The sequence below is a fragment of the Delphinus delphis genome, chromosome 20, assembly GCF_949987515.2.
Source record: "Delphinus delphis chromosome 20, mDelDel1.2, whole genome shotgun sequence".
In the NCBI taxonomy this organism is placed as follows: domain Eukaryota; kingdom Metazoa; phylum Chordata; class Mammalia; order Artiodactyla; family Delphinidae; genus Delphinus; species Delphinus delphis.
The window spans coordinates 31,382,791-31,405,581 of NC_082702.1; the positions used below are offsets into that span (position 1 = coordinate 31,382,791).

General features: G+C 44.7%; 1 protein-coding gene across 1 annotated transcript in view; it reads left to right on the top strand.

Moving 5' to 3' along the window:
* The first annotated feature begins 5,914 nt into the window (after positions 1-5,914).
* The window catches only part of LOC132416045 (liver carboxylesterase-like), a 35,686-nt gene continuing 18,809 nt past the window's right edge, over positions 5,915-22,791 (top strand). The window contains exons 1-5 of the mRNA XM_059999286.2: positions 5,915-6,020; positions 9,413-9,557; positions 11,989-12,122; positions 14,094-14,238; positions 21,385-21,489. Coding sequence (XP_059855269.2) covers positions 6,019-6,020; positions 9,413-9,557; positions 11,989-12,122; positions 14,094-14,238; positions 21,385-21,489 — 531 coding nt within the window. The 5' untranslated portion in view covers positions 5,915-6,018. The remainder of the gene's footprint in view (positions 6,021-9,412; positions 9,558-11,988; positions 12,123-14,093; positions 14,239-21,384; positions 21,490-22,791) is intronic.

Consider the following 22,791-nt stretch of genomic DNA (forward strand, 5'->3'; position numbering starts at 1 on the left):
ATTGTATTCTCCCAAAGGTTTTACATACGCGTTCATACGCGTTCCCAGCTGCTAACGACCACGCAAATGATCTCACTAAGATAAAGACACAGACCTACTAGAGAATGGACTTGAGGATATGGGGAGGGGGAAGGGTAAACTGTGACAAAGTGAGAGAGTGGCATGGACATATATACACTACCAAACGTAAAATAGATAGCTAGTGGGAAGCAGCCGCATAGCACAGGGAGATCAGCTCAGTGGTTTGTGACCACCTAGAGGGGTGGGATAGGGAAGGTGGGAGGGAGGGAGACGCAAGAGGGAAGACATATGGGAACATATGTACATGTATAACTGATTCACTTTGTTATAAAGCAGAAACTAACACACCATTGTAAAGCAATTATACTCCAATAAAGAGGTTAAAAAAAAGAAAAGAAGGAAAGAGAATAACCACTTAAGTATTATGAACCTGAAGCCATGACCTGTGACCGTCACGGGGATTAGACAAAAACACGATGAGCTATGGACACCACACAAAGGATCCACAAAAGTGACCGGTAGCTGAGAGTGGTGCTGATGCCTTAGATTTTGATCGCATCTCTCAGTTAAGCCAAGAATTTGATCAAAAGAGGGGAAATGTTAAAAAAAAGAAAAGAAACAACAGACCCCAAATGCAGTCACTTGTGCTAAGCCCTCGTCACCAAATGAAGATTTAGTACCTAACTTAATTGTAGTTTCAACCTTCCCCAGGAATGTAATCTCAACCAGTCAGTCTGGAATTTCCTGGTCAGCACCAGTGAGGTAGTATGCCTAATAGACCCTCTTATCCCCTCAAAGAAGGTAACCCTGCCTGAAATCATCATTTTTGTTTGTTTATGACTTCCTTGTCCTACTTCTTCTCTGCCTTTAAAACCTTTTCTTTTCTGCTTGCTAGATGGGATGCCGCTTGGTTCGTGAATCATTTGAAAAGCCAATTAGATTTTCAAATTTACGAAGTAGAACTTTGTTTTTTAACATGGGATATTATACATGATGGGATTTTTAAAATATTTATTTTTTGAAATACAATACACATACCATAACATTCACCTTTTTAAAGTGTACAGTTTAGTGATATTAGTATATTCACAAAGTTGTTTAACCATCACCAGTATCCAATCTCAGAAAATTTTCATCACACGTAAAAGAAACCTTATACCCATTAGGAGTCATTCCTTATTCCCCTCGTCCCCAGCCCATAGAAACCTCTAATCTACGTTCTGTCTCTATGGATTTGCTTATTGTGAACATCTCATAAATAGAATCATACAATATCTGGCCTTTTGTGTCTGGCTTTTTCCATTAGCATACTGTTTTTAAGGTTCCTCCACATTGTAGCAAGTATCCGTACTTCATTTCTTTTTATGTCTGAATAATATTCCATTGTGTGGTTAGATCATATCTCTTTGTCCATTCATCAGTTGATGGACATTTTGGTTGTTTCCACTTTCGACTTTTTTGAAGAATGCTGCTATTTGAGTACAAGTTTTTGTGTGGACGTATTTTCAGTTAGCTTGGGTATATACCTAGGAGTGAAATTGCTATGAAATATGGTAATTCTAAGTTTAATTTTTAAATTTTTTCTAAGTTTAATTTTTGACGAACTGCCGAACTGTGTCCCAAAGCAGCCATAACTATTTTATAACCTGTTTTATTTTCCTTCACAATGGATCATGACTGTATTCCCTTGTCCGTATGTAGAGGTATGCATCTCTAGTTTGAGTGAATGTGTAGTATTGTCTTAGCCAGCTAAGTATCAATATCACAGTGTATTTGGAGAATTCTCTTTTATTGGACACTTAATGATTCAATGAAACAGGCTTTAAGCATCCTCCTTGCATCCCCATCAGATAAATGACACTCTTCCAGGTATACCCAGAGCACTTTGTATCCTTTTATTTTGGTGCTTTCACATTGCATAGCAAGCCACCCCTTCCCCCATCTATCTTATCTATTACATGGTGAGCTCCTCTGGGCACTAGAACATGTCTTAAATTTATCTTTGTATCCATACTACCTAGCACAGAGGCAGGCATTTGATAAATGTTTGAAGAATGAATAAATAAAGGGAATAATGAATAAATGGAAGGATGGATGGTTAGAGCGAGGGATTATGAAGAGATGGAGTTCCTTTACTATAAGAACATTCTGTCCAAAGATCCCTGCGTGGAGAGGTAATGAATTCCCTGACCCTGGAGGTGTGCAACAGGAGGCTGAGTTAATTGGCAGGAATATTGAAAAGTTAATCCAGGCATCAAAAGGGAAATGGGATGAAATTTAAGATGCTTCCAAAGTGGAAAGCATGGAACTCTATGAAATAGAAGCTCAGGGAAGCTAAGAGATTTGCCCTAAGTTCTCCAGCTGGGCAGCTGTGGAGCTAGGAGTTGCTCTGAAAGTTTTCAAGTTGTTCTGAGGACCCCAGGCCAAAGCCTCCCCTTGTCTAAAGGCCTCTGTCTGCTTGTGTCTGCCTTGGGTAGCCCACAGCACACTAAGGTTAGAGTCCAGGAAGGGAAAAACACTTATGAAACAAGTTGTTGAATGAGTAGGTGGCTATCTGTAATCAGAGAGTTTAATCCAGACTCTTTTGATAAAAGAGGGTAAACTCTGGGAGGGCGGGGCTTGGAGGTGCCAACAGCCGCCCATTGCATCTTTGGGAAGGGGAAGAGCTTTTCTGTTGTCTCTTCATCAGGCTATTGGGTGGCGGGGGCAGAGCTGGGGGTGGGAGCTGGAGGGGGGCAGGAACTGGGGGGTGGACTCCTAAGGCCCTCTATGGGCACAGAGACCTGCAGGCCCAGAAGTTGCTGTCCTTCCACGATGTGGCTTCTTCTTCTGGTCCTGACCTCCCTCGCCACTTCCACGGCTTGGGGTGAGTCCTTCTGAAATGCAAATAGCGGGGGCATCTTTGGAAATCTTCCTGGGGGACAAGGTAGAGGAGATGCGTACAGGGCAAAGGAGTGACAGGCCGGGTTCTGCAGTAGCACGTGCTGTCAGGACTCTGAGTCTCTGCCCAGACAGCCCCAGTGACAGCAGACAGAGAGGAAGGTAACCGGGCTATGCCACGTGCAGGAGGGCAGCCAGCTAACCTCGCCCCTGGCAGTTGAGGACTTTGGCAAGCCCCGTGTATCAAGGCAACCCCTTGATTATTAGTCCAGATATTGCCAAAAGTGGGTTAGCAGAATATTGATATCCACTCTGGAGTCAGAGTGTGTGGGTTCGCATCCAGCTCAGCACTTAGTAGCTGTGTGTTCTTCGGCAAGGGATGTCCCTTTTCTGTGCCTCAGTTTTGCATTTCTAAAATGGGGGTGACAACTGTATCTACCTCACTGGGCTGTTGTAAGGTTGAAATGGGTTGTTGTTTCTAAAGAGTGCCTGGAATGGAGAAAGAAAAATAAAGTAATTCATAAATAAAGAGGTTGTTTTAAGATATAGTATATTAATAGACAGTCTGAGGTGTGGTAAGGCCACGGATCAGGAGCCAACTGCCACTGAAAAGATAGTTTGTTACTCACAGCTCCCCAGAGGAGGGGGCGTGACACCACCATGGTGGGCCACAGGTGAGGCACCGGGTGCATCAGGAGGCAGAGGAAGGAACGAGGAATTGGGTGCAAGAACCTTTATCTTGGTTGCTGGGGGGAAGGTAGACGTGAAGCAGAATAAGCAGGTTTGGGATTGGCAAACTAGCCAATTGCAATGGGCTCTGGGGCTTAGGGAGTTCCCACAGTTGTCAGGTACTTGGCCTGGAGTGATTAGGGCAGGATGATAGTGGCCAGATGTGGAGGGCCTGATAGAGAAGGTAGTTGGGGTACAGGCTCTGGCACGCTTGATGGGGAAGTTCATTCCTATCATTAGGGATTGGCGAACTCTGGGAGGGGCAGTCCCTCCAGAATCAGCAAGGCCCCAGATGTCAAGGCATCAGAATACAGAACATAAAAGACCTGGTTAATACAAGGGTGCGGCAAGGGACCTCAGAATGCATCTGTGCCATTTTATAGGTGGGGAAACTGAGACTCAGAGAGGGAAATGTACATGCCCAAGGTCAACCGGAAAATCATGCTCTGAATTCTATCTCTAACTCCTGAGTCCAGAGCCGGTGCTCTGGCTGTCTGTGCACTGACAGCCCAGGCTCCCCTGGGTTTTCTCTTCTTCCTGGGCCTATGACACTGTGAGAGGCCTGGAACTGAGGGTAAGAGCAGAGTAAGAACCAAATTAGGGGCAGATTATTCCCTCACTGCTGTTTACCCCCTGGCAGGGCCATGCCAGTTCTACCTTTAGAAAGTCCATACTTTCTAAATGGAGGCATCCATTTCATCAGTTCCCTCATCTGTAAAATGGACATATTAATGTCTACCTAGCAAGGCTTTTGTGAAGATTAGTTTAAAGGAACTGGAATGCCCATGTAGCACATAGTAAGTGCTCAGTATACAAACATTACATATAACACAAGTGGTAACTGCTGCTGTTACCAGTATTGCCTATACCTCTCAGCCAATCGCCCACTTTTTCACCCTTGCCATTTGGACATCTGTCCACTTCATCTCTCTTGAAGGTTATCATCGGATTTGTCCATAAGACCAAATCTGGGTTATTCTTTTCTATTCTGGCCACATACTTTGAGAGAGAGGTTGACCTTGTGTCTATATCTAAAGGGGAACAATTGGGAGGATGAGAGGCTGGAAATTGTTTCCTGTTAGGATGCTTAAACAAACTGAAGCTGTTGAGGACGGACAAGAGAAGACTTGAGGGATGGGTATGAACATGGGTCACTAAGGCTGCCTGTCACATGAAGGTGCAGGATGTCCCAGAGCAGGTAGGACCAGGACTGATGTGGCAGCTTCAGGGAGACGCATTTCAGCTCAGTGAGAAAGAACTGTCTGCTCCACGAGAAGGGGACAGATGGAATCTGAGCCCGTCTCGCTCCCTCTGGATGACCGTGCTCAGAGCCAGCAGAAGGGGCCTCTTCAAGCTGATTGTGTCACTCTCTTTTACTCCAGTATGGTTCACTGCTGCTCATTTACCCACTAAATAAAGGCTGAATCACTGGCCTGGCATTTGAGACCCTCCCAGACATGAACCTGTCTCATCCAGGGTTATGTTCCTCCCCCATTACTCTTCCTGACCCAAATGGGCCAATCGCTCTTCCTCAAGCAGGTCTTGCACTTTGCTGTCGCAGAGCCTCACCTCTGCACAATCTCATCTCTGTTTATACCTTTAAGCACCCTCTTCCACCTCCCCTTGTCACTCCTTCCACTACTGCAAGTCCCAGCTCCAAGGTCACTGCCTCCATGAAGCCACCAGTCAGAAGGCCTCGCTCCCTCTTCTGTCTCCTATGGCACCTTACTTGGTACGTCTCTCAGGACACGGACCACTTTCTTCCCAGCAGTAGGGTCAGGTATGTATGTGGCTCATCCTCCACGTAAGGCCAGATTTCTGAGAAGAGCAACCTGCTCTTGTTCATCCTCTCATCCAGCGTGCAGCTCGGCACCAGCGTCCAGTGATTGTTTCTAGATGCTCCTAAGTGTGGAAACTGAATGCCTTCTTCATTCCCAGTGGCTCTTCTTTTTGCATTTATGTCTTATTTGATGCTGTTATACCTCCAATTCCAATTCTCTCCTTCAGATAGCGCTGTGAGTTAGGAAGGACAGTTAGCTTCACTCTCTCTTACGTAAGAAGAAACTGAGGCTTAGAGAGTTGAAGGGACATTCAAGATCACGTGGCAAAAGTAACAAAATTCACCCAGAATCCAGTTCACACCTTCACCACTGACATGTTCTCATTTCCTCTCAATGTCCAGCAGGGCAACCGCCCTCACTGCCTGTTGTGGACACCGCGCAAGGCAGAGTCCTGGGGAAATACGTCAGCTTAGAAGGTTTTGCACATCCTGTGGCTGTTTTCCTGGGAGTCCCTTTTGCCAAGCCCCCTCGTGGATCCTTGAGGTTTGCTCCGCCGCAGCCTGCAGAACCATGGATCTTCGTGAAGAATACCACCTCTTACTCTCCCATGTAAGTCAAGGTGTGACTTTGGCATCTTCCAGTGGGGATGTTAGCCTCAAAGGGATGCAGGAAGGAGCCAAGGCGATCCTCTGAGTGGCTCATACTTTGTTCTGGAATCCTAAGATATTGTAGATCCTTACAAACATTTCAGAACTCTCACAGCATTCTAGAGCCATTTATTCAACAAATATTTATGGAGCACCTCCTGTGTGCCAGGCGTGTTCTAGTTTCCTGGGATCCATTAGTGAACAGAACAAAGATCCCACCCTCATGCAGCTTGCATTCTAGCAGGGAGAGACACACTGAACAATATGCAAAGCAATAGGTTATGTAATATGTTAGAGTAGGATAAGTGCTTTGGAATAAAATGAAGAGTTGAGCAGGTGAGGGGGATCAGAAGTAATGATTCTATTTATTCTCCTGTCTTGAACTTTGTTGTAGTTGGGGAGTGAGGTGGGCCAGATGTGTAGGTGGGGAGTCTTTGGGGTGTTGACCAGTCAAGTTCCCAACTCCCAGGTGTGACTGTTACCTAGTAAGGAGCAGAGCACTGGTTGGTGTATCCTGGTCACTCTGGCCATGTTGGGCAAAGATGTTGAAGTCATCCCCCAGGACACCTGGGATATCTACATGCATGGATTCAGACCTTTTTCATCTCAGCAAGGCATTTCTGGGAATTTCTAGGGACCTGCCTCTTCCTGCTTTTTTCTTTTCTTTTCTTGTCCTTTCCTTTCCTCTTCTCTCCTCTCCTCTCCTTTTCTTTCTTTTCTCTCCTCTACTCTTGCCAATCCTCCCTTCCTCCCTCCAACTCTCCCTTCTTTCTTTTCTTTATAATATTCACTGTTTTTATTTCCTGATTGCAAGTGTAATACATACTCATTACAGAAATGTGAGGAAGTAAAGGTAAGAAAATGAAAATTATATATACTTCTACCACCTAGAGAGAACTGCCATTCGTATTTTAGATTCTGTTTTTGTAGTCTCTTACCAATTGCATATTTTATCCCTTAAAATGTAACCACATAAGATTCTGCACACAATTCCAATGTTTATTTTCTTTTTTCCACACCAACACGCCATTCTCTGACACCAGCTGGGTGTCCTACAATTCAACTCAATTCTGACACTAACCACCTGGAGACAGCATCATATTATATGGGTTAAAGGCTCAGTCCCACAATACTGCCCTCCGTTTCAGATGATATCTCAAGTCCAAGTTGTTACCTCTGCTTCTGATCAAATGGCTGTAAGTCACAGGTTCCCATGACCCCCTCCTTGGGTTCCATTAATTTGCTAAAGCAACTCATAAAACTCAGGATGCTAGTTTACTCACTAGATTACTGGTTTATTATGAAGAATATTAAAGGATATGAATCACTAGCCAGATGAAGAGATACATAACATGAGGCACAAAGGAGCTCCTGTCCTGTGGAGTTTTGGTCCCAGCACGTTGGCACTTGGAAGAGTTCTGGTTCACCAACCTGGAGGCTCTCTTAACTCTAGCCTTTTGGGCTTCGGTCCATGGGCAGGATTGATGAAATCATTGACCGCTGGTGATTGATTCAACCTCCAGCCCCTTTCCCTTCCCCAGAGGTCAGGGGGGTGGATCTGAACGTTCCAAACCTGGAATCACATGTGGCTCTCTTGATAATCAGCTCCCATCCTTAGGTAAGGTCCAGAATCACCTCATTAACACAACAAAAGACACATTTATCACTCTCATCACTTAGGAAATTCCAAGGGTTTTCAGAGCTCTTTGCCAGAAATGGGAAGAAGACCAAAAATATATTTCTTATTATATCACAGGACACAGATACTTTGAATGCCTGCTTTGCTCATTTATAAATGTATCATGAACATCGTTATATGTCATTAAATATCACAGCCTGACATGATATTACACTGGGTACTGAATAATAATTTATTTACCCAATCTCTTATTTGGGATCGTTAAGTTGTTCTTGATGTTTCTGATAATATAATTAGCACCGTGATGAACATCATGTAGCCAAACCTTTATGCACATTCACAGTATTTTGGGATAAGTTCCAAGAAATGACATTTCTGAGGAAAAGAGTATAACCTTTTGTTAAATTTCCTTCCAGAAATGTTCTAACTACACTCCTTCCATTAATATATGAGAACTTTCATTCACCAGACCCTTGCCAATGCTTGGGATTATTAAAAAATTGTTTTGACTATTGGATAGGCAAAATAATAATAATTATCATCATAATTATATAATTTAAAAATTTATTCTGCAATTATCTGAATACTAGGGGTGTTGAACTCTCTTTCCCTTTTTTAATTTTTGAATTTCTTCTTTTATGAATAATATGCCCTTTGCCTTGGTGATCTGGGGAAAGTTCCCCCACGATGGAAATCAAGAGGCTGTCTTTGCAGCTCTGACTCTGCCACTTGACAGCTGTTTCATCCAAACACCTCAGTGCCCCAGTTACCTCATTGACATACTGGGAGCAGTCATGCCTGCTTTCTGGAAATCTGCAAATGTTGCTTATAATGTCCTCAGAAACATAAACACTACGTAGTATGGCTCTTCCTGGCTGTGTGACCTTGGGCAGGTTCTGTAACCTCTCTGTGGCTCAGTTTTCTCAAATGTAAAATGGGGATAATAGTAGAACCTATATCATGGAGCTGATCTGAAGATTAAATATTACCAATTATCTCTGTTGGATCTTTAAGATCCATTATTTGGGCAACAAATAGCACTTGACCAGATGGGTTGATGATAGAATCTTAGCATGTCAGTGCTGCAAGACCCTTACAGAAATCACTCCCCTCACTTAGACATGGCAGACTGGGGCCCAGAGCCGAGAAGGAATTCACCCAAGGTCACCCAGCACATAAGTGGCTGAGGCACGACTAGAATAAAATTCTCCTAATGTTGCACCACAAATATTTTGTCCTTGACCTGTTGCATGCCTTAAATGTCTACCAATAGAGTGACTTCTCATGGTTTTTGGAAGTATCCCATGGACTGGAACACCTGGTTTACCTGGTAGAGGAACGTGGTCACCCCACACTCACTATGCAGAGCCCAGCAGAGAGTCAGCCGCGACCAGGACATGCAGAAAATGATCCTTTCCCAGGCATGTAAGCAGCATCCTCTTCTTGACACAAGGCATCCTGAAGGCTCCTGGAAGGGGACGGTGCCAGGCCTTCTCACTATTCACTCTCCCGGGAGACCTTGGTGAGCCCCAGGTCCCTCCATCGTGATCCCCCAGGTAGCCTCCTACGCATTCCAGTGTCTGGAATCTGGTAAGAACAACTCTATTTACAGGCTTAATTCTCCCAGTCCAAGACCTGGCCTGACCACAGGAGACATCTCCTTGGTCAGCTCTGATTGAACTTCAAGAAATCATTTCTCTCCTTGCCTCTCCCAGGTGCTCCCAAGACCCAGTGGCGGGGCAAGTGATCTCAGAGCTCTTTACCAACAGAAAGGAGAACATTAATCTCAGGTTTTCCGAAGACTGTCTTTACCTAAATATTTACACTCCTGCTGACTTGAGGAAGAGAAGCAGGCTGCCGGTAAGCAGTGGGAACACATGGTCAATGCTGGTGTAGACTGGAGGGGGATGAAGGCAGTGTTGGGTTGGGGCGTCTTGGACCAAGGCTGTTCCAGGGGCCCCAGGCTGTTCCCCAGGGGCCCCAGGGCTTTCTTTACCACCACAGCCAAACCTGACATCAGGAAACACAGGTTTTCCACACCTCAGTTTCCCATAGTGACAGACATAGGGCCTCTGGGGGAGTTTGCTATACATCTGTAATGAACATTTTAATTTTTCTAAGGTCTCTCATGCTAATAGATGGACAAGAAGGATTACTCTTAATTGTTAGATTAGGAATCTGATACCCAGGGTGGCTAAGACATAATTTCCAATAAAGTCAGAGCTGGAAGGAATCTTGGAGATAAGCCAACAACCCAACCGTTCCGTTACAGATAGAGAAACTGAAGCCCAGTGAGGGGAAGGCGAGGTCGCAGAGTAGGGTTGCAGGACTAGAGCACGGGTCTCCTGATCTCAAGTCACGCTCTTTGACACACACACACACACACTAGCAAGTGGAGCCTGTGTGTGGCCTTTCCTCAGCACACAGAGACCTTCTCTGACAAACTTTCAGTGTCTCAGTGTCACAGGTGGAGGATGCAGAGCCTGGAGCAACAGAGAAGTCCTTTCCTTTGCCTTTGCCAACTATCAAGATTTTACTGTAGATAATTTCACTTCCTAATTTACTTTGACACAAGCTGATGACCCAGTGAGTCAGCATTTGCAGAATAAATGGAAGCCCAGAGATGGGGCAGCCTTCCAGACTCAGGCTGGAGGGTGGGGCTGGTCTGCTGGGAAAGGAGGGGTCAGTGGGGTAGAGACAGGAGGGGTGTGAGCACCCAGCCATCTCCCAGGAACACCCCTGGCATGGTGCCCAGATGTGGAGGAGGGCATCTGTGAACTTGTGACTAGAAGGTGGCCCTGCATATGCTGGGCTCAAAGAGGTGGGGACAATTGTTAATTCATTCATTCATGCATTCATTCATTCCCCTAGTACATACTCAGCGCCCCCATATGCATAGCTAGAATTGGGGGTTAAGAGAAAGGAGGAACATAAAACCATGACCACACAGCCCCTGCCTTCGAGGATCTTAGCATCTGGGTTGCACAGAGCTGGACTAGCTTCTTCAGCAAATCACTGCTGGCCAGCCCTTGGCTCAGCCTGGACTCAGAGGTGACTGCACACTCAGTCCCTCTGCCCGGAGGTAGGCAGGGATCAGAGATGTAGGAGGAGCAGGGGCTCCAGGAACCTGAAGCTGGAGAACCTCTACTATGGACACAGGCTCTGGAACTGCAGGATCTGGGTGTAAATCCTGGTTCTGCCTTTTACTAGCTGAGAGACCTGGCTCTGTTTCCTCAAATCAGGGATAATCACACACAAGTGTTCAATGATGAATATCAAGATTTATGTCAGTGTCTGACACAGCACACGAGGCAAGTCTTGCTGATGCATTAGTTAGAGTTGAAGGGAAGAAATTCCTCCTGCCCCAACAGCCAGCCTACTGCACCGTGGCCATTGGCTGCCGTGTGCTGGGCAGCTCGACGTGTGGAGTCTGGAGCCAGACTGCCTGGGTTCAAGTCCTGCCTCCACCACCTATTAGCTGCATGACCTCAGGGTGGTTAAGTGCCTCGGTTTTCCTGTCTGTGAAATGGGACAATAGTAGTCCCTATCTTGTGGATGGTTTATTTTTAAATGCTTAGAGCAGTACTTGACACATAGTTCATGTATGAGTTCTTTGATTTTTTTATTAACAAAATCATTATACTATTATTTTAGCCATTCTCACTTTCTTGCTATGTGAACTCTTTAAATTCAGGGCCATGCATTATGAATTGTCATGTCCACTCTCATCCTTAATCCTTACCACAGTCCCTGGCACCTAGTAGGTTTTCAAATCATATTCATCAGATGATTGAAGACTTCTTAGAGGAGGTGGCTTTTAGGCTGGGCTTTGGAGGATGGGTGAGATTTGGGGAGCAGAGGAGGCAGTGGAAAGGCCTATTAAGAAGAGGTACCACCCAGGGCATGTGCTTCTTGACATGGTCATCATTCACGTGAGAAGTTTATTTCACCTCACAAAAGGTAACTAAGGTGAAGCTGAAATAAGCTTCTAACCAAGGGCTGTTGCATGCGGAGTGTGCTGAGCTGCGTGAGGGGTCCGGGAGTGAGGACTGTGGGAGTGTTGGGGAGAAGATGACGCTCTTAGCCTTGGCTGTTCCCATGATGATGTTCTCAGCATGAAGAGCACTGGCAGGAGGTGGCACTGAGGCAGGGGAGACAGGCAGGGGCAGCCAGGGTGCCCTGAGTTGGGCCACAGCTGGGAGGACGGGTAGATGACCAAACCAGACAGCCTCTTGAGGTCTTTCCCAGCTCTGCTTCCTGTGCCCTGTATGGTTGCTTCCTCCCCATCCAGGTGATGGTGTGGATCCACGGAGGAGGTGTGATGTTGGGCGGGGCATCAACCTATGATGGGCTGGCCCTCTCTGCCCATGAAAACGTGGTGGTGGTGACCGTTCAGTACCGCCTGGGCATCTGGGGATTCTTCAGGTAAGACACTGGACTCTCCTCACGGCACATTGACCCTCAGTGTGGGAGTGCTAGGACCCCACTCTGGTCATGCAAGCCCTCAAAGGGATCTTTGCTAGGTTCCCTACTAAGACATGCAAGTCCCCTCATAATTGGGCTCTACCTACCTTCTCCTTCCCCAGCCACCCTGGTCCACTTACTTGCATGTAAAATGCCTAATCTGCCTGACAAACTCCTATTATTCCTGCAAAACCCAACCCAAATGTTACCTCGTCTGAAATGCTCATCTGTTTTTCACCTGTGCTGCCCAGCATGTTGCATACCTGTAAGGTGACAGTTAACATGCAGCGCAGCAGTTAGAGGCTTATACATCTTACCTCATGGGGAAGGAAAGAAGGAGCAGACTCACGTGGGAGCTCCGTAAAGTCTTGTAGGTGGAGGAACGGGTGGCTGGAACTTGGAGGCTGTAACGAGCACCTGACTCCAGTGGACACGTCTACTGAGAGGAGTGTAGGGCCCACTCACCCCATTTCCTTCATGGAGTTTGGCACATGTGTGAACGAAGGCTCGAGTCTCCTCCATGGAGTGTCCGTGTGGACAGGAACCGGACTTGCTGCAGGCACAGTTACTGAGCCTTTTCTGAATGCACCAGCCCCAGGACCTCTTACCCTCAGATGGCTGGTGGGTGGGCTGAGGGGGGGGGGGTGGTCATCTCACTGGAAAGACCTATGGGCTGGAGGAGGGCTGTCCCAGGTGAGTCATGTTCCGGGATGTGTCACCTTCACTGAGACTCCTCATGTCCTTCCCCCGCGGCCCACGGCTGCTCCCAGTTACAGTATAACTGCGTACACTCCCCCCTCCCTCTCCCCCAGGCTCTCCTCTACCACGTCAGTCAGGGTTTCACCCCGACCAGACACCACACTGCTCTGGTCCAGGTCACCAGCGGCCCAGCCTTGGCAGCAACCACACGTCACCCCTCAAACGTTTTTGAAAAATTTCCTGCTCTTGGCTCCTGGCCACCTCCTCCCTCATGGCAGCTCCTTCTCGGCCCCTCCCGGACCCTCCCCTCCCCATCTCAGCCTCTGTGTGCATCTTCTTCTCTGTCCCACTGGTTCCCTGAGTGACCTCAGGGGGCACTTCCAGGCTCCCTATTTTTAGCCCATTTCTCCTTTGAAACCAGCAGGTACATCATTAACTACCTCCTGCCATCCCCACGGGACACCTGAGGGCACCTCTCCCTTCCTCGGGCAAACTTAACCCTTGACTCCCCATGCCCCTGCCCCAAACCCTCCTCCTTTCTCCACAGGGCCTCCGGCTCAGCTGCAGGCAGCTCCACCCTTCCAGTTACTCAGGATAAAAGCCTGGGGGCACTTGGATTCTTTTCTTTTTCTCACACCCCACATCCAGTCACCAGCAAATCCTCTTGGCTCCACTTTTACAATATGTTCAGAATCCAGCCACTTCTCACCTCCTCCCTTGTAGTCACCCTGTTCAAAGCACTCTGTGTCTCTCCCCTGGATTGTTGTAATAACATCTACTTTTATAACCCTGCTATTTTACACCGTGTCTGATCCACACAGTAGCCAAAGTGATCATTTAAGACATAAATGGAATCATGTCATCCCTGCAGTGGCTTCCTAACTTACTCAAGATGACATTGACATCCTTACTGAGGCCCTCAGGGCCCTCTGTAGCTGTAGGTCCTAGACTCACACTTTTTTTCACGGCACGCTGGGGCCTTTGCATGTGCTGTTTCTTCTGCCTGGAATTCCCTTTGGAACTGTAGAATAGTAGATGCTCAATAAATAGATGTGGGATGGATGTATAGAGTGCTACAATGCTGCAGGATGGGAGGCAGCTAAAGACCCCAGTGTCAGGGCTCTGGAAGCCCAGTCTCTTGCAGAAGGCTCACCCAGACCCCCAGCCCCATCTGTGGTCCTGAGAGCCCTGCTGTGACGTGTCTGCTCTCAACCCCACCCTGTTCTCTTACAGCACAGGGGATGAACACAGCCGGGGTCACTTGGACCAGTTGGCCGCACTGCACTGGGTCCAGGAGAACATTGCCGACTTTGGAGGGTATCCAGGCTCTGTGACCATCTGTGGAGGGTCAGCAGGAGGGGAAAGTGTCTCTATTCTTGTAAGTGTTCCTGGCCCTGATGTGGCTACCGATGGGACCCCTTGCAGACCAGCCAGTCTAGTCATGGGACCTGGTTCAAGGCTGACCCTACTCTGTGCAGCATCAGATGGTGGAAAGTTATGGCCAAACTCTCCTTGGACCGCAGGAAGCTCAGAGCTCAGCTTAGCATCCTGGGGCCATATCTCCAGCCACGGCTGCAACGGAGACATTCCTCCTGTCCTGTGTTGGTTGAGCTCTTACTCTCCTTCCTAATCATTTTACTATTAGTACTCACCTCACTCCTCTTGGGAAGTAGGGGTGGGTGTAAATTCTGGATAAGAGGAGGCAACCATGAAGTTGGGTGCAATGTCATTATTTGGCTTGAAGCCAGATCTACAATTCAAGGGGACACGAACACTAAGAACAGGTCAGAGGCCTCCTCTGGGGAGGTCTGATGGCTTGTTCATCTCACGAAGGAGAGCAGCAGCGTCTGGGGCTGAGGATGGAGCTGGGCTGGGGGAGGAGAGGTAGAGAGAGGAAGGAGGATGGAAGGGGGGATGGGACCCGGGAAATGGAACACAGACACGACCTGGGAGCCTGATGTGGGAATGGCAGTTGGGAGACACCGAGGGAAGCAAAGGTGGAAAACCAGATTAGAAGGCGCTGGGAGCTGTTAGAAACCCTCCAGCTGCCTCACAGTTGAGCAGAGGGTCAGTGCTATTACTGCATTTTAAAAGCATATCTTGGTTTCATAGTGGAACACTCAGAGGAAAATGATTTTATATTTTGTAAAGTGGAGAAAAGGAAAAGTACAGATAATCTCAAAGAAACAAAAAGTCTTTCACAGTCCCATTATCCTTGGATACTCACCATGAACATTTTTTTTTTTTTTTCCCGGTACGTGGGCCTCTCACGGTTGTGGCCTCTCCTGTTGCGGAGCACAGGCTCCAGACGCATAGGCTCAGCAGCCATAGCTCACGGGCTTAGCCGCTCTGCGGCATGTGGGATCTTCCTGGACTGGGGCACGAACCCACGTCCCCTGCATCAGCAGGCGGACTCTCAACAATTGCGCCACCAGGGAAGCCCATGAACACTTTTTTTAATGTTTATTTTTTAATTATTTTTTTTCTTATTAGTTATCCATTTTATACACATCAGTGTATACATGTCAGTCCCAATAGCCCAATTCATCACACACACACCCCACCCCCCGCCACTTCCCCCCTTGGTGTCCATACGTTTGTTCTCTACTTCGGTGTCTCAATTTCTGCTCTGCAAACTGGTTCATCTGTACCATTTTTCTAGGTTCCACATACATGCGTTAATATACGATATTTGTTTTTCTCTTTCTGACTCACTTCACTCTGTATGACAGTCTCTACAGGCATCCACGTCTCTACAAATGACCCACATCTCTACAAATGACCCAAGTTCATTCCTTTTTATGGCTGAGTAATATTCCATTGTATATATGTACCACATCTTCTTTATCCATTCATCTGTCAATGGGCATTTAGGTTGCTTCCATGACCTGGCTATTGTAAATAGTGCTGCAATGAACATTGGGGTGCATGTGTCTATTTGAATTACGGTTTTCTGTGAGTATATGCCCAGTAGTGGGATTGCTGGGTCATATGGTAATTCTATTTTTAGTTCTTTAAGGAACCTCCATACTGTTCTCCATGGTGGCTATATCAATTTACATTTCCACCAACAGTGCAAGAGGGTTCCCTTTTCTCCACACCCTCTCCAGCATTTGCTGTTTGTAGATTTTCTGATGATGCGCATTCTAACTGGTGTGAGATGATACCTCATTGTAGTTTTGACTTGCATGTCTCTAATAATTAGTGATGTTGAGCAGCTTTTCATGTGCTTGTTGGCCATCTGTATGTCTTCTTTGGAGAAATGTCTGTTTAGGTCTTCTGCCCATTTTTGGAATGGGTCTTTTTTTTTTTAATATTGAGCTGCCTGAGCTGTTTATATATTTTGGAGATTAATCCTTTGTCCGATGATTCATTTGCAAATATTTTCTCCCATTCTGAGAGTTGTCTTTTCATCTTGTTTATGGTTTCCTTTGCTGTGCAAAAGCTTTGAAGTTTCATTAGGTCCCGTTTGTTTATTTTTGTTTTTATTTCCATTACTCTAGGAGGTGGATCAAAAAAAATCTTGCTGCAATTTATGTCAAAGAGTGTTCTTCCTCTGTTTTCCTCTAAGAGTTTTATAGTGTCCGGTCTTACATTTAGGTCTCTAATCCATTTTGAGTTTATTTTTGTGTATGGTGTTAGGGAGTGTTCTAATTTCATTCTTTTACATGTAGCTGTCCAGTTTTCCCAGCACCACTTATTGAAGAGACTGTCTTTTCTCCATTCTAGATCCTTGCCTCCTTTGTCATAGATTAGTTGACCATAAGTGTGTGGGTTTATCTCTGGGCTTTCTATCCTGTTCCATTGATCTATATTTCTGTTTTTGTGCCAGTACCATATTGTCTTGATTACTGTAGCTTTGTAGTATAGTCTGAATTCAGGGAGTCTGATTTGTCCAGCTCTGTTTTTTTCCTCAAGACTGCTTTGGCTGTTTGGGGTCTTTTGTGTCTCCATACAAATTTTAAGAGTTTTTGTTCTATTTCTGTAAAACATGCCATTGGTAATTTGATAGGGATTGCATTGAATCTGTAGATTGCTTTGGGTAGGATAGTCATTTTCACAATATTGATTCTTCCAATCCAAGAACATGGTATATCTCTCCATCTGTTGGTATCATCTTTAATTTCTTTCATCAGTGTCTTAAGTTTTCTGCATACAGGTCTTTTGTCTCCCTAGGTAGTTTTATTCCTAGGTATTTTATTCCTTTTGCTGCAATGGTAAATGGGAGTGTTTCCTTAATTTTTCTTTCAGATTTTTCACCATTAGTGTATAGGAATGCAAGAGATTTCTGTGCATTAATTTTGTATCCTGCAAGTTTACCAAATTCATTGATTAGCTCTAGTAGTTTTCTGGTGGCATTTTTAGGATTCTCTATGTACATAGTATCATGTCATCTGCAAACAGTAGCAGTTTTACTTCTTCTTTTCCAATTTGTATTCCTTTTATTTCTTTACTTCTCTGATTGCCATGGCTAGGACTTCCAAAGCTATGTTGAATAATAGTGGTGAGAGTGGACATCCTTGTCTTGTTCCTGATCTTGGAGGAAATGCTTTCAGTTTTTCACCATAGAGAATGATGTTTGCTGTGGGTTTCTCATATATGACCTTTATTATGTTGAAGTAGGTTCCCTCTATGCCCACTTTCTGGAGAGTTTTTATCATAAATGGTGTTGAATTTTGTCAGAAGCTTTTTCTGCATCTATTGAAATTATCGTATGGTTTTTATTCTTCGGTTTGTTAATATGGTGTATCACATTGATTGATTTGTGTATATTGAAGAACCCTTGCATCTCTGGGATAAATCCCACTTGATCATGGTATATGATCCTTTTAATGTGTTGTTGGATTCTGTTTGCTAGTATTTTGTTGAGGATTTTTACATCTATATTCATCTGTGATATTGGTCTGTAATTTTCTTTTTTTGTAGTATTATCTTTGTCTGGTTTTGATGTCAGGGTGATGGTGGCCTCATAGAATGAGTTTGGGAGGTTTCCTTCCTCTACAATTTTTTGGAAGAGTTTGAGAAAGATGGATGTTAGCTCTTCTCTAAATGTTTGATAGAATTCACCTGTGAAGCCATCTGGTCCTGGACTTTTGTTTGTTGGAAGATTTTTAGTCACAGTTTCAATTTCATGACTTGTGATTGGTCTGTTCATATCTTCTATTTCTTCCTGGTTCAGTCTTGGAAGGTTATACCTTTCTAAGAATTTGTCCATTTCTTCCAGGTTGTCCATTTTATCAGCATAGAGTTGCTTGTAGTAGTCTCTTAGGATGCTTTGTATTTCTGCATTGTCTGTTGTAGCTTCTCCTTTTTCATTTCTAATTTTATTGATTTGAGTCCTCTCCCTCTTTTTCTTGATGAGTCTGGCTAATGGTTTATCAATTTTGTTTATCTTCTCAAAGAACCAGCTTTTAGTTTTATTGATCTTTGCTATTGTTTTCTTTGTTTCTATTTCATTTATTTCTGCTCTGATCTTTATGATTTCTTTCCTTCTGCTAACTTTGGTTTTGTTTGTTCTTCTTTCTCTAGTTCCTTTAGGTGTAAGGTTAGATTGTTTATTTGAGATTTTTCTTGTTTCTTGAGGTAGGCCTGTATAGCTATAAACTTCCCTCTTAGAACTGCTTTTGCTGCATCCCATAGGTTTTGGATCGTTATGTTTTCATTGTCATTTGTCTCTAGGTATTTTTTTATTTCCTCTTTGATTTCTTCAGTGATCTCTTGGTTACACAGTAACGTATTGTTTAGCTTCCATGTGTTTGTGCTTTTTACGTTTTTTTCCCTGTAATTGTTTTCTAATCTCATAGTATTGTGGTCAGAAAAGATGGTTGATATGATTTCAATTTTCTTAAACTTACTTAGCCTTCATTTGTGACCCAAGATGTGATCTATCCTGGAGAATGTTCCGTGAGCACTTGAGAAGAAAGTGTATCTGTTTTTGGATGGAATGTCTTATAAATATCAATTAAATCTATCTGGTCTATTGTGTCATTTAAAGCTTGTGTTTCCTTATTAATTTTCTGTTTGGATGATCTGTTCATTGGTGTAAGTGAGGTGTTAAAGTCCCCACTGTTATTGTGTTACTATCAATTTCCTCTTTTAGAACTATTAGCAGTTGCCTTTTGTATTGAGGTGCTCCTGTGTTGGGTGCATATATATTTATAATTGTTATATCTTCTTCTTGGATTGATCCCTTGATCATTATGTAGTGTCCTTCCTTGTCTCTTGTAACATTCTTTATTTAAAAGTCTATTTTATCTGATACGAGTATTGCTACTCCAGCTTTCTTTTGATTTCCATTTGCATGGAATATCTTTTTCCATCCCCTCACTTTCAGTCTGTATGTGTCCCTAGGTCTGAAGTGGGTCTCTTGTAGACAGCATATATATGGGTCTTCTTTTTGCATCCATTCAACGAGCCTGTGTCTTTTGGTTGGAGCATTTAATCCATTCACGCTTAAGGTAATTATCAATATGTATGTTCCTATTACCATTTTCTTAATTGTTTTGGGGTTTTTTTGTAGGTCCTTTTCTTCTCTTGTGTTTCCCACTTAGAGAAGTTCCTTTAGCATTTGTTGTAGAGCTGGTTTGGTGGTGCTGATTTCTCTTAGCTTTTGCTTGTCTCTAAAGCTTTTGATTTCTCCATCGAATCTGAATGAGATCCTTGCTGGGTAGAGTAATCTTGGTTGTAGTTTTTTCCCTTTCATCACTTTAAGTATATCATGCCACTCCCTCTGGCTTGTAGGGTTTCTGCTGAGAAATCAGCTGTTAACCTTATGGGAGTTCCCTTGAATGTTATTTGTCATTTTTCCCTTGCTGCTTTCAATAATTTTTCTTTGTCTTTAATTTTTGCCAATTTGATTACTATGTGTCTCAGCATCTTTCTCCTTGGGTTTATCCTGTATGGGACTCTCTGCGCTTCTTGGACTTGGGTGGCTATTTCCTTTCCCATGTTATGGAAGTTTTTGACTATAATCTCTTCAAATATCTTCTCGGGTCCTTTCTCTCTCTCTTCTTCTTCTGGGACCCCTATAATGCGAATGTTGTTGCATTTAATGTCGTCCCAGAAGTCTCTTAGACTGTCTTCATTTCTTTTCATTCTTTTTTCTTTATTCTGTTCCGCAGCAGTGAATTCCACCATTCTGTCTTCCAGATCACTTATCCGTTCTTCTACCTCAGTTATTCTGCTACTGATTCCTTCTAGTGTATTTTTCATTTCAGTTATTGTATTGTTCATCTCTGTTTGTTTGTTCTTTAATTCTTCTATATCTTTGTTAAACATTTCTTGCATCTTCTTGATCTTTGCCTCCATTCTTTTTCTGTGGTCCTGGATCATCTTCACTATCATTATTCTGAATTCTTTTTCTGGAAGATTGCCTATCTCCATTTCATTTAGCTGTTTTTCTGGTGTTTTATCTTGTTCCTTCATCTGGTACATAGCCCTCTGCCTTTTCATCTTGTCTATCTTTCTGTGAATGTGGTTTTTGTTCCATAGGCTGCAGGATTGAAGTTCTTCTTGCTTCTGCTCTCACCATGAACATTTTGATCTGTATTTTTCTAGTGTTTTTTTCCATGACCCACCCTATCTATCTGTGTATCTATCCATCTATCTACGTATTTATCAATCTAGCTAGAATTTTTAAACACAAACTTTCCTTAGCATTATAAAACAACATAAATATTTCTCTAACCATTAAGCACTCTTTCATATTTTTTATGTGTATAGTCAAGAAGTATTCCATTGTAAGAATGAAAAATAGTTTATTTACCAAATCTCATAATATTGGAACCTTGGGTTATTTCCAATTTTTACTACTATAAAAAATATGAGCATTCTTAGAAACTGTTGTGTACCTCCGTGTTCATTTTCCATAGGATAAATTCTTTTTTTTAATTAATTAATTAATTTATTTATTTTGGCTGCGTTGGGTCTTTGTTGCTGTGCGCGGGCTTTTCTCTAGTTGCAGCAAGCAGGGGCTACTCTTCGTTGGGGTGCGCAGGCTTCTCATTGCGGTGGCTTCTCTTGTTGTGGACCACGGGCTCTAGGTGTGCGCATCAGTAGTTGTGGCACACGGGCTCAATAGTTGTGGCTCACGGGCTCTAGAGGGCAGGCTCAGTAGTTGTGGCACACGGACTTAGTTGCTCCACGGCATGTGGGATCTTCCCGGAATAGGGCTCGAACGCATGTCTCCTGCATTGGCAGGCAGATTCTTAACCACTGCACCACCAGGGAAGTCCAGGATAAATTCTGAGTAATGGAAATGGGGAATCAGAACTGTGCTTTAAAGTGTTGCTAGGAATTGCTGAGCTGCCTTTCAGATACTTTGATTGTTATAATCAGTGTGTGCCACACACTTCCTGTTTTGTCCTTCACTCTGCTCCTGGCTCCTTCCAGCTGAGGTTTTCTTGCAGAAGCCAGGTCCCATGGTCTCCAGGGGAACAGCCCAGGACAGGGCTGTGGATGGGGGTAACTCTTGAAGACCCCTCCCCGTGAGCATAAACTCCCTTTCTCGCCACCCTCCTCCCAGGTGTTATCTCCCCTGGCCAAGAATCTCTTCCACCGGGCCATCTCTGAGAGTGGTGTGGCCCTCACTTCTATCCTGGTCAAGAAGGACGTGAAGGCTGCAGCTAAGGTAGGTCTCACACTGGACTGTCCCCACACCCTTTGCTCTGCTCTCCTAGAGTTGTCAGGGGTCTTTCTTGCTGTGGGAGCCAGTTGACATCCTCAAAGAATCACAGAAGTGAGGGTGGCTGATCAGGGAGGGCAAGGACACACCTCATCCCACCTCCACCTTCTACTGCTGAGCAAACTGGGGCAGAGAGCAGAAGCACTTGCCAGGGTCAGCAAGTGATCAGAGCAGAGCCGGACTCAGACTCATGACTCTGGACTGCCAGCCCCATGCACGGTCCACTGACCATATTTCCTAAGGGAGGGGTGCTGGGCTGGATGTGTCTGGTGGACTGTCATTGTGTCTTGCCTCTCTCAGGGTCTGAGGTCTGGTGAACTCATTTGTACCATGTGGGCCTGGAGTGGTTCCTCCCTGGGGGCTTGTGACTGGGGTGGGTTCCTGAGAATTCATTCATTGCTTCATTCATTCATTCAACAGATAGTTTTGGTACAGCCTGACATCTAGCTTCTATTCTCATGGAAGAGATTAATGATTACATAATTGCACAATTTATAAAATATCAATTGTGACAATAGTAATAGAGGAGAGATACCTGATGTCATAACAGAATCCAAAAGGAGTGCTTAGTCCAGTGGACAGGGGGAGGTTTTCAGGAAAGGCTTCATGAAAAAAAGTGATCAACGAGTTGAGATGAGAAGGATGAGCAGTAAATTACTTGGCAAGAAAAGAATATCCAGGAAGAGGGAACAGCCTGTGCAAATGTCCTGTGGCAGGAGCAGGTATCTCAACTGAGAGAGAGCGAGAAAAGCTGCTGTGGCCAGAGCAGAAAGAGCAGACGGAACCTGGAGTGAAGTGAGGATGGAGCCATCGGCAGGGCCATGCTGCAGAGGACCTGGTGAGGACTTTGTCTTTATTTGGAGAGTGTTAGGAAGCCAAGGAAGGGTGAGCAACAGGGAGGCTCTGCTGAGGAGTGTGCGCTGGAGTCACTGATGTGGAGCGATTTCATCGGGCTGTGAGAGCTGGTTAGGTGGACGGGTGGGGGCAGCAGCCAGACTTAAAGGGACTGACTGGTAAGCAGGAGGGGAGGAGATAAGACATCAAGAATTTAAAAAATTGTTGAGACTGTTTTTCAGAATTCTTTGGCTATTAACAGCAGAAGCCCATTGATCAGGCTTAAGTCAAGAAGGGGGAGTTTATTTAAAGGAAACAAAGGTGGCAGAAATGGTGCTGGATTTTGCTGTCACACAGGACCAGAAATTGACAGAATAAAGAATCCAAGACTCATATTCTTGTGTGCTCTTGCTC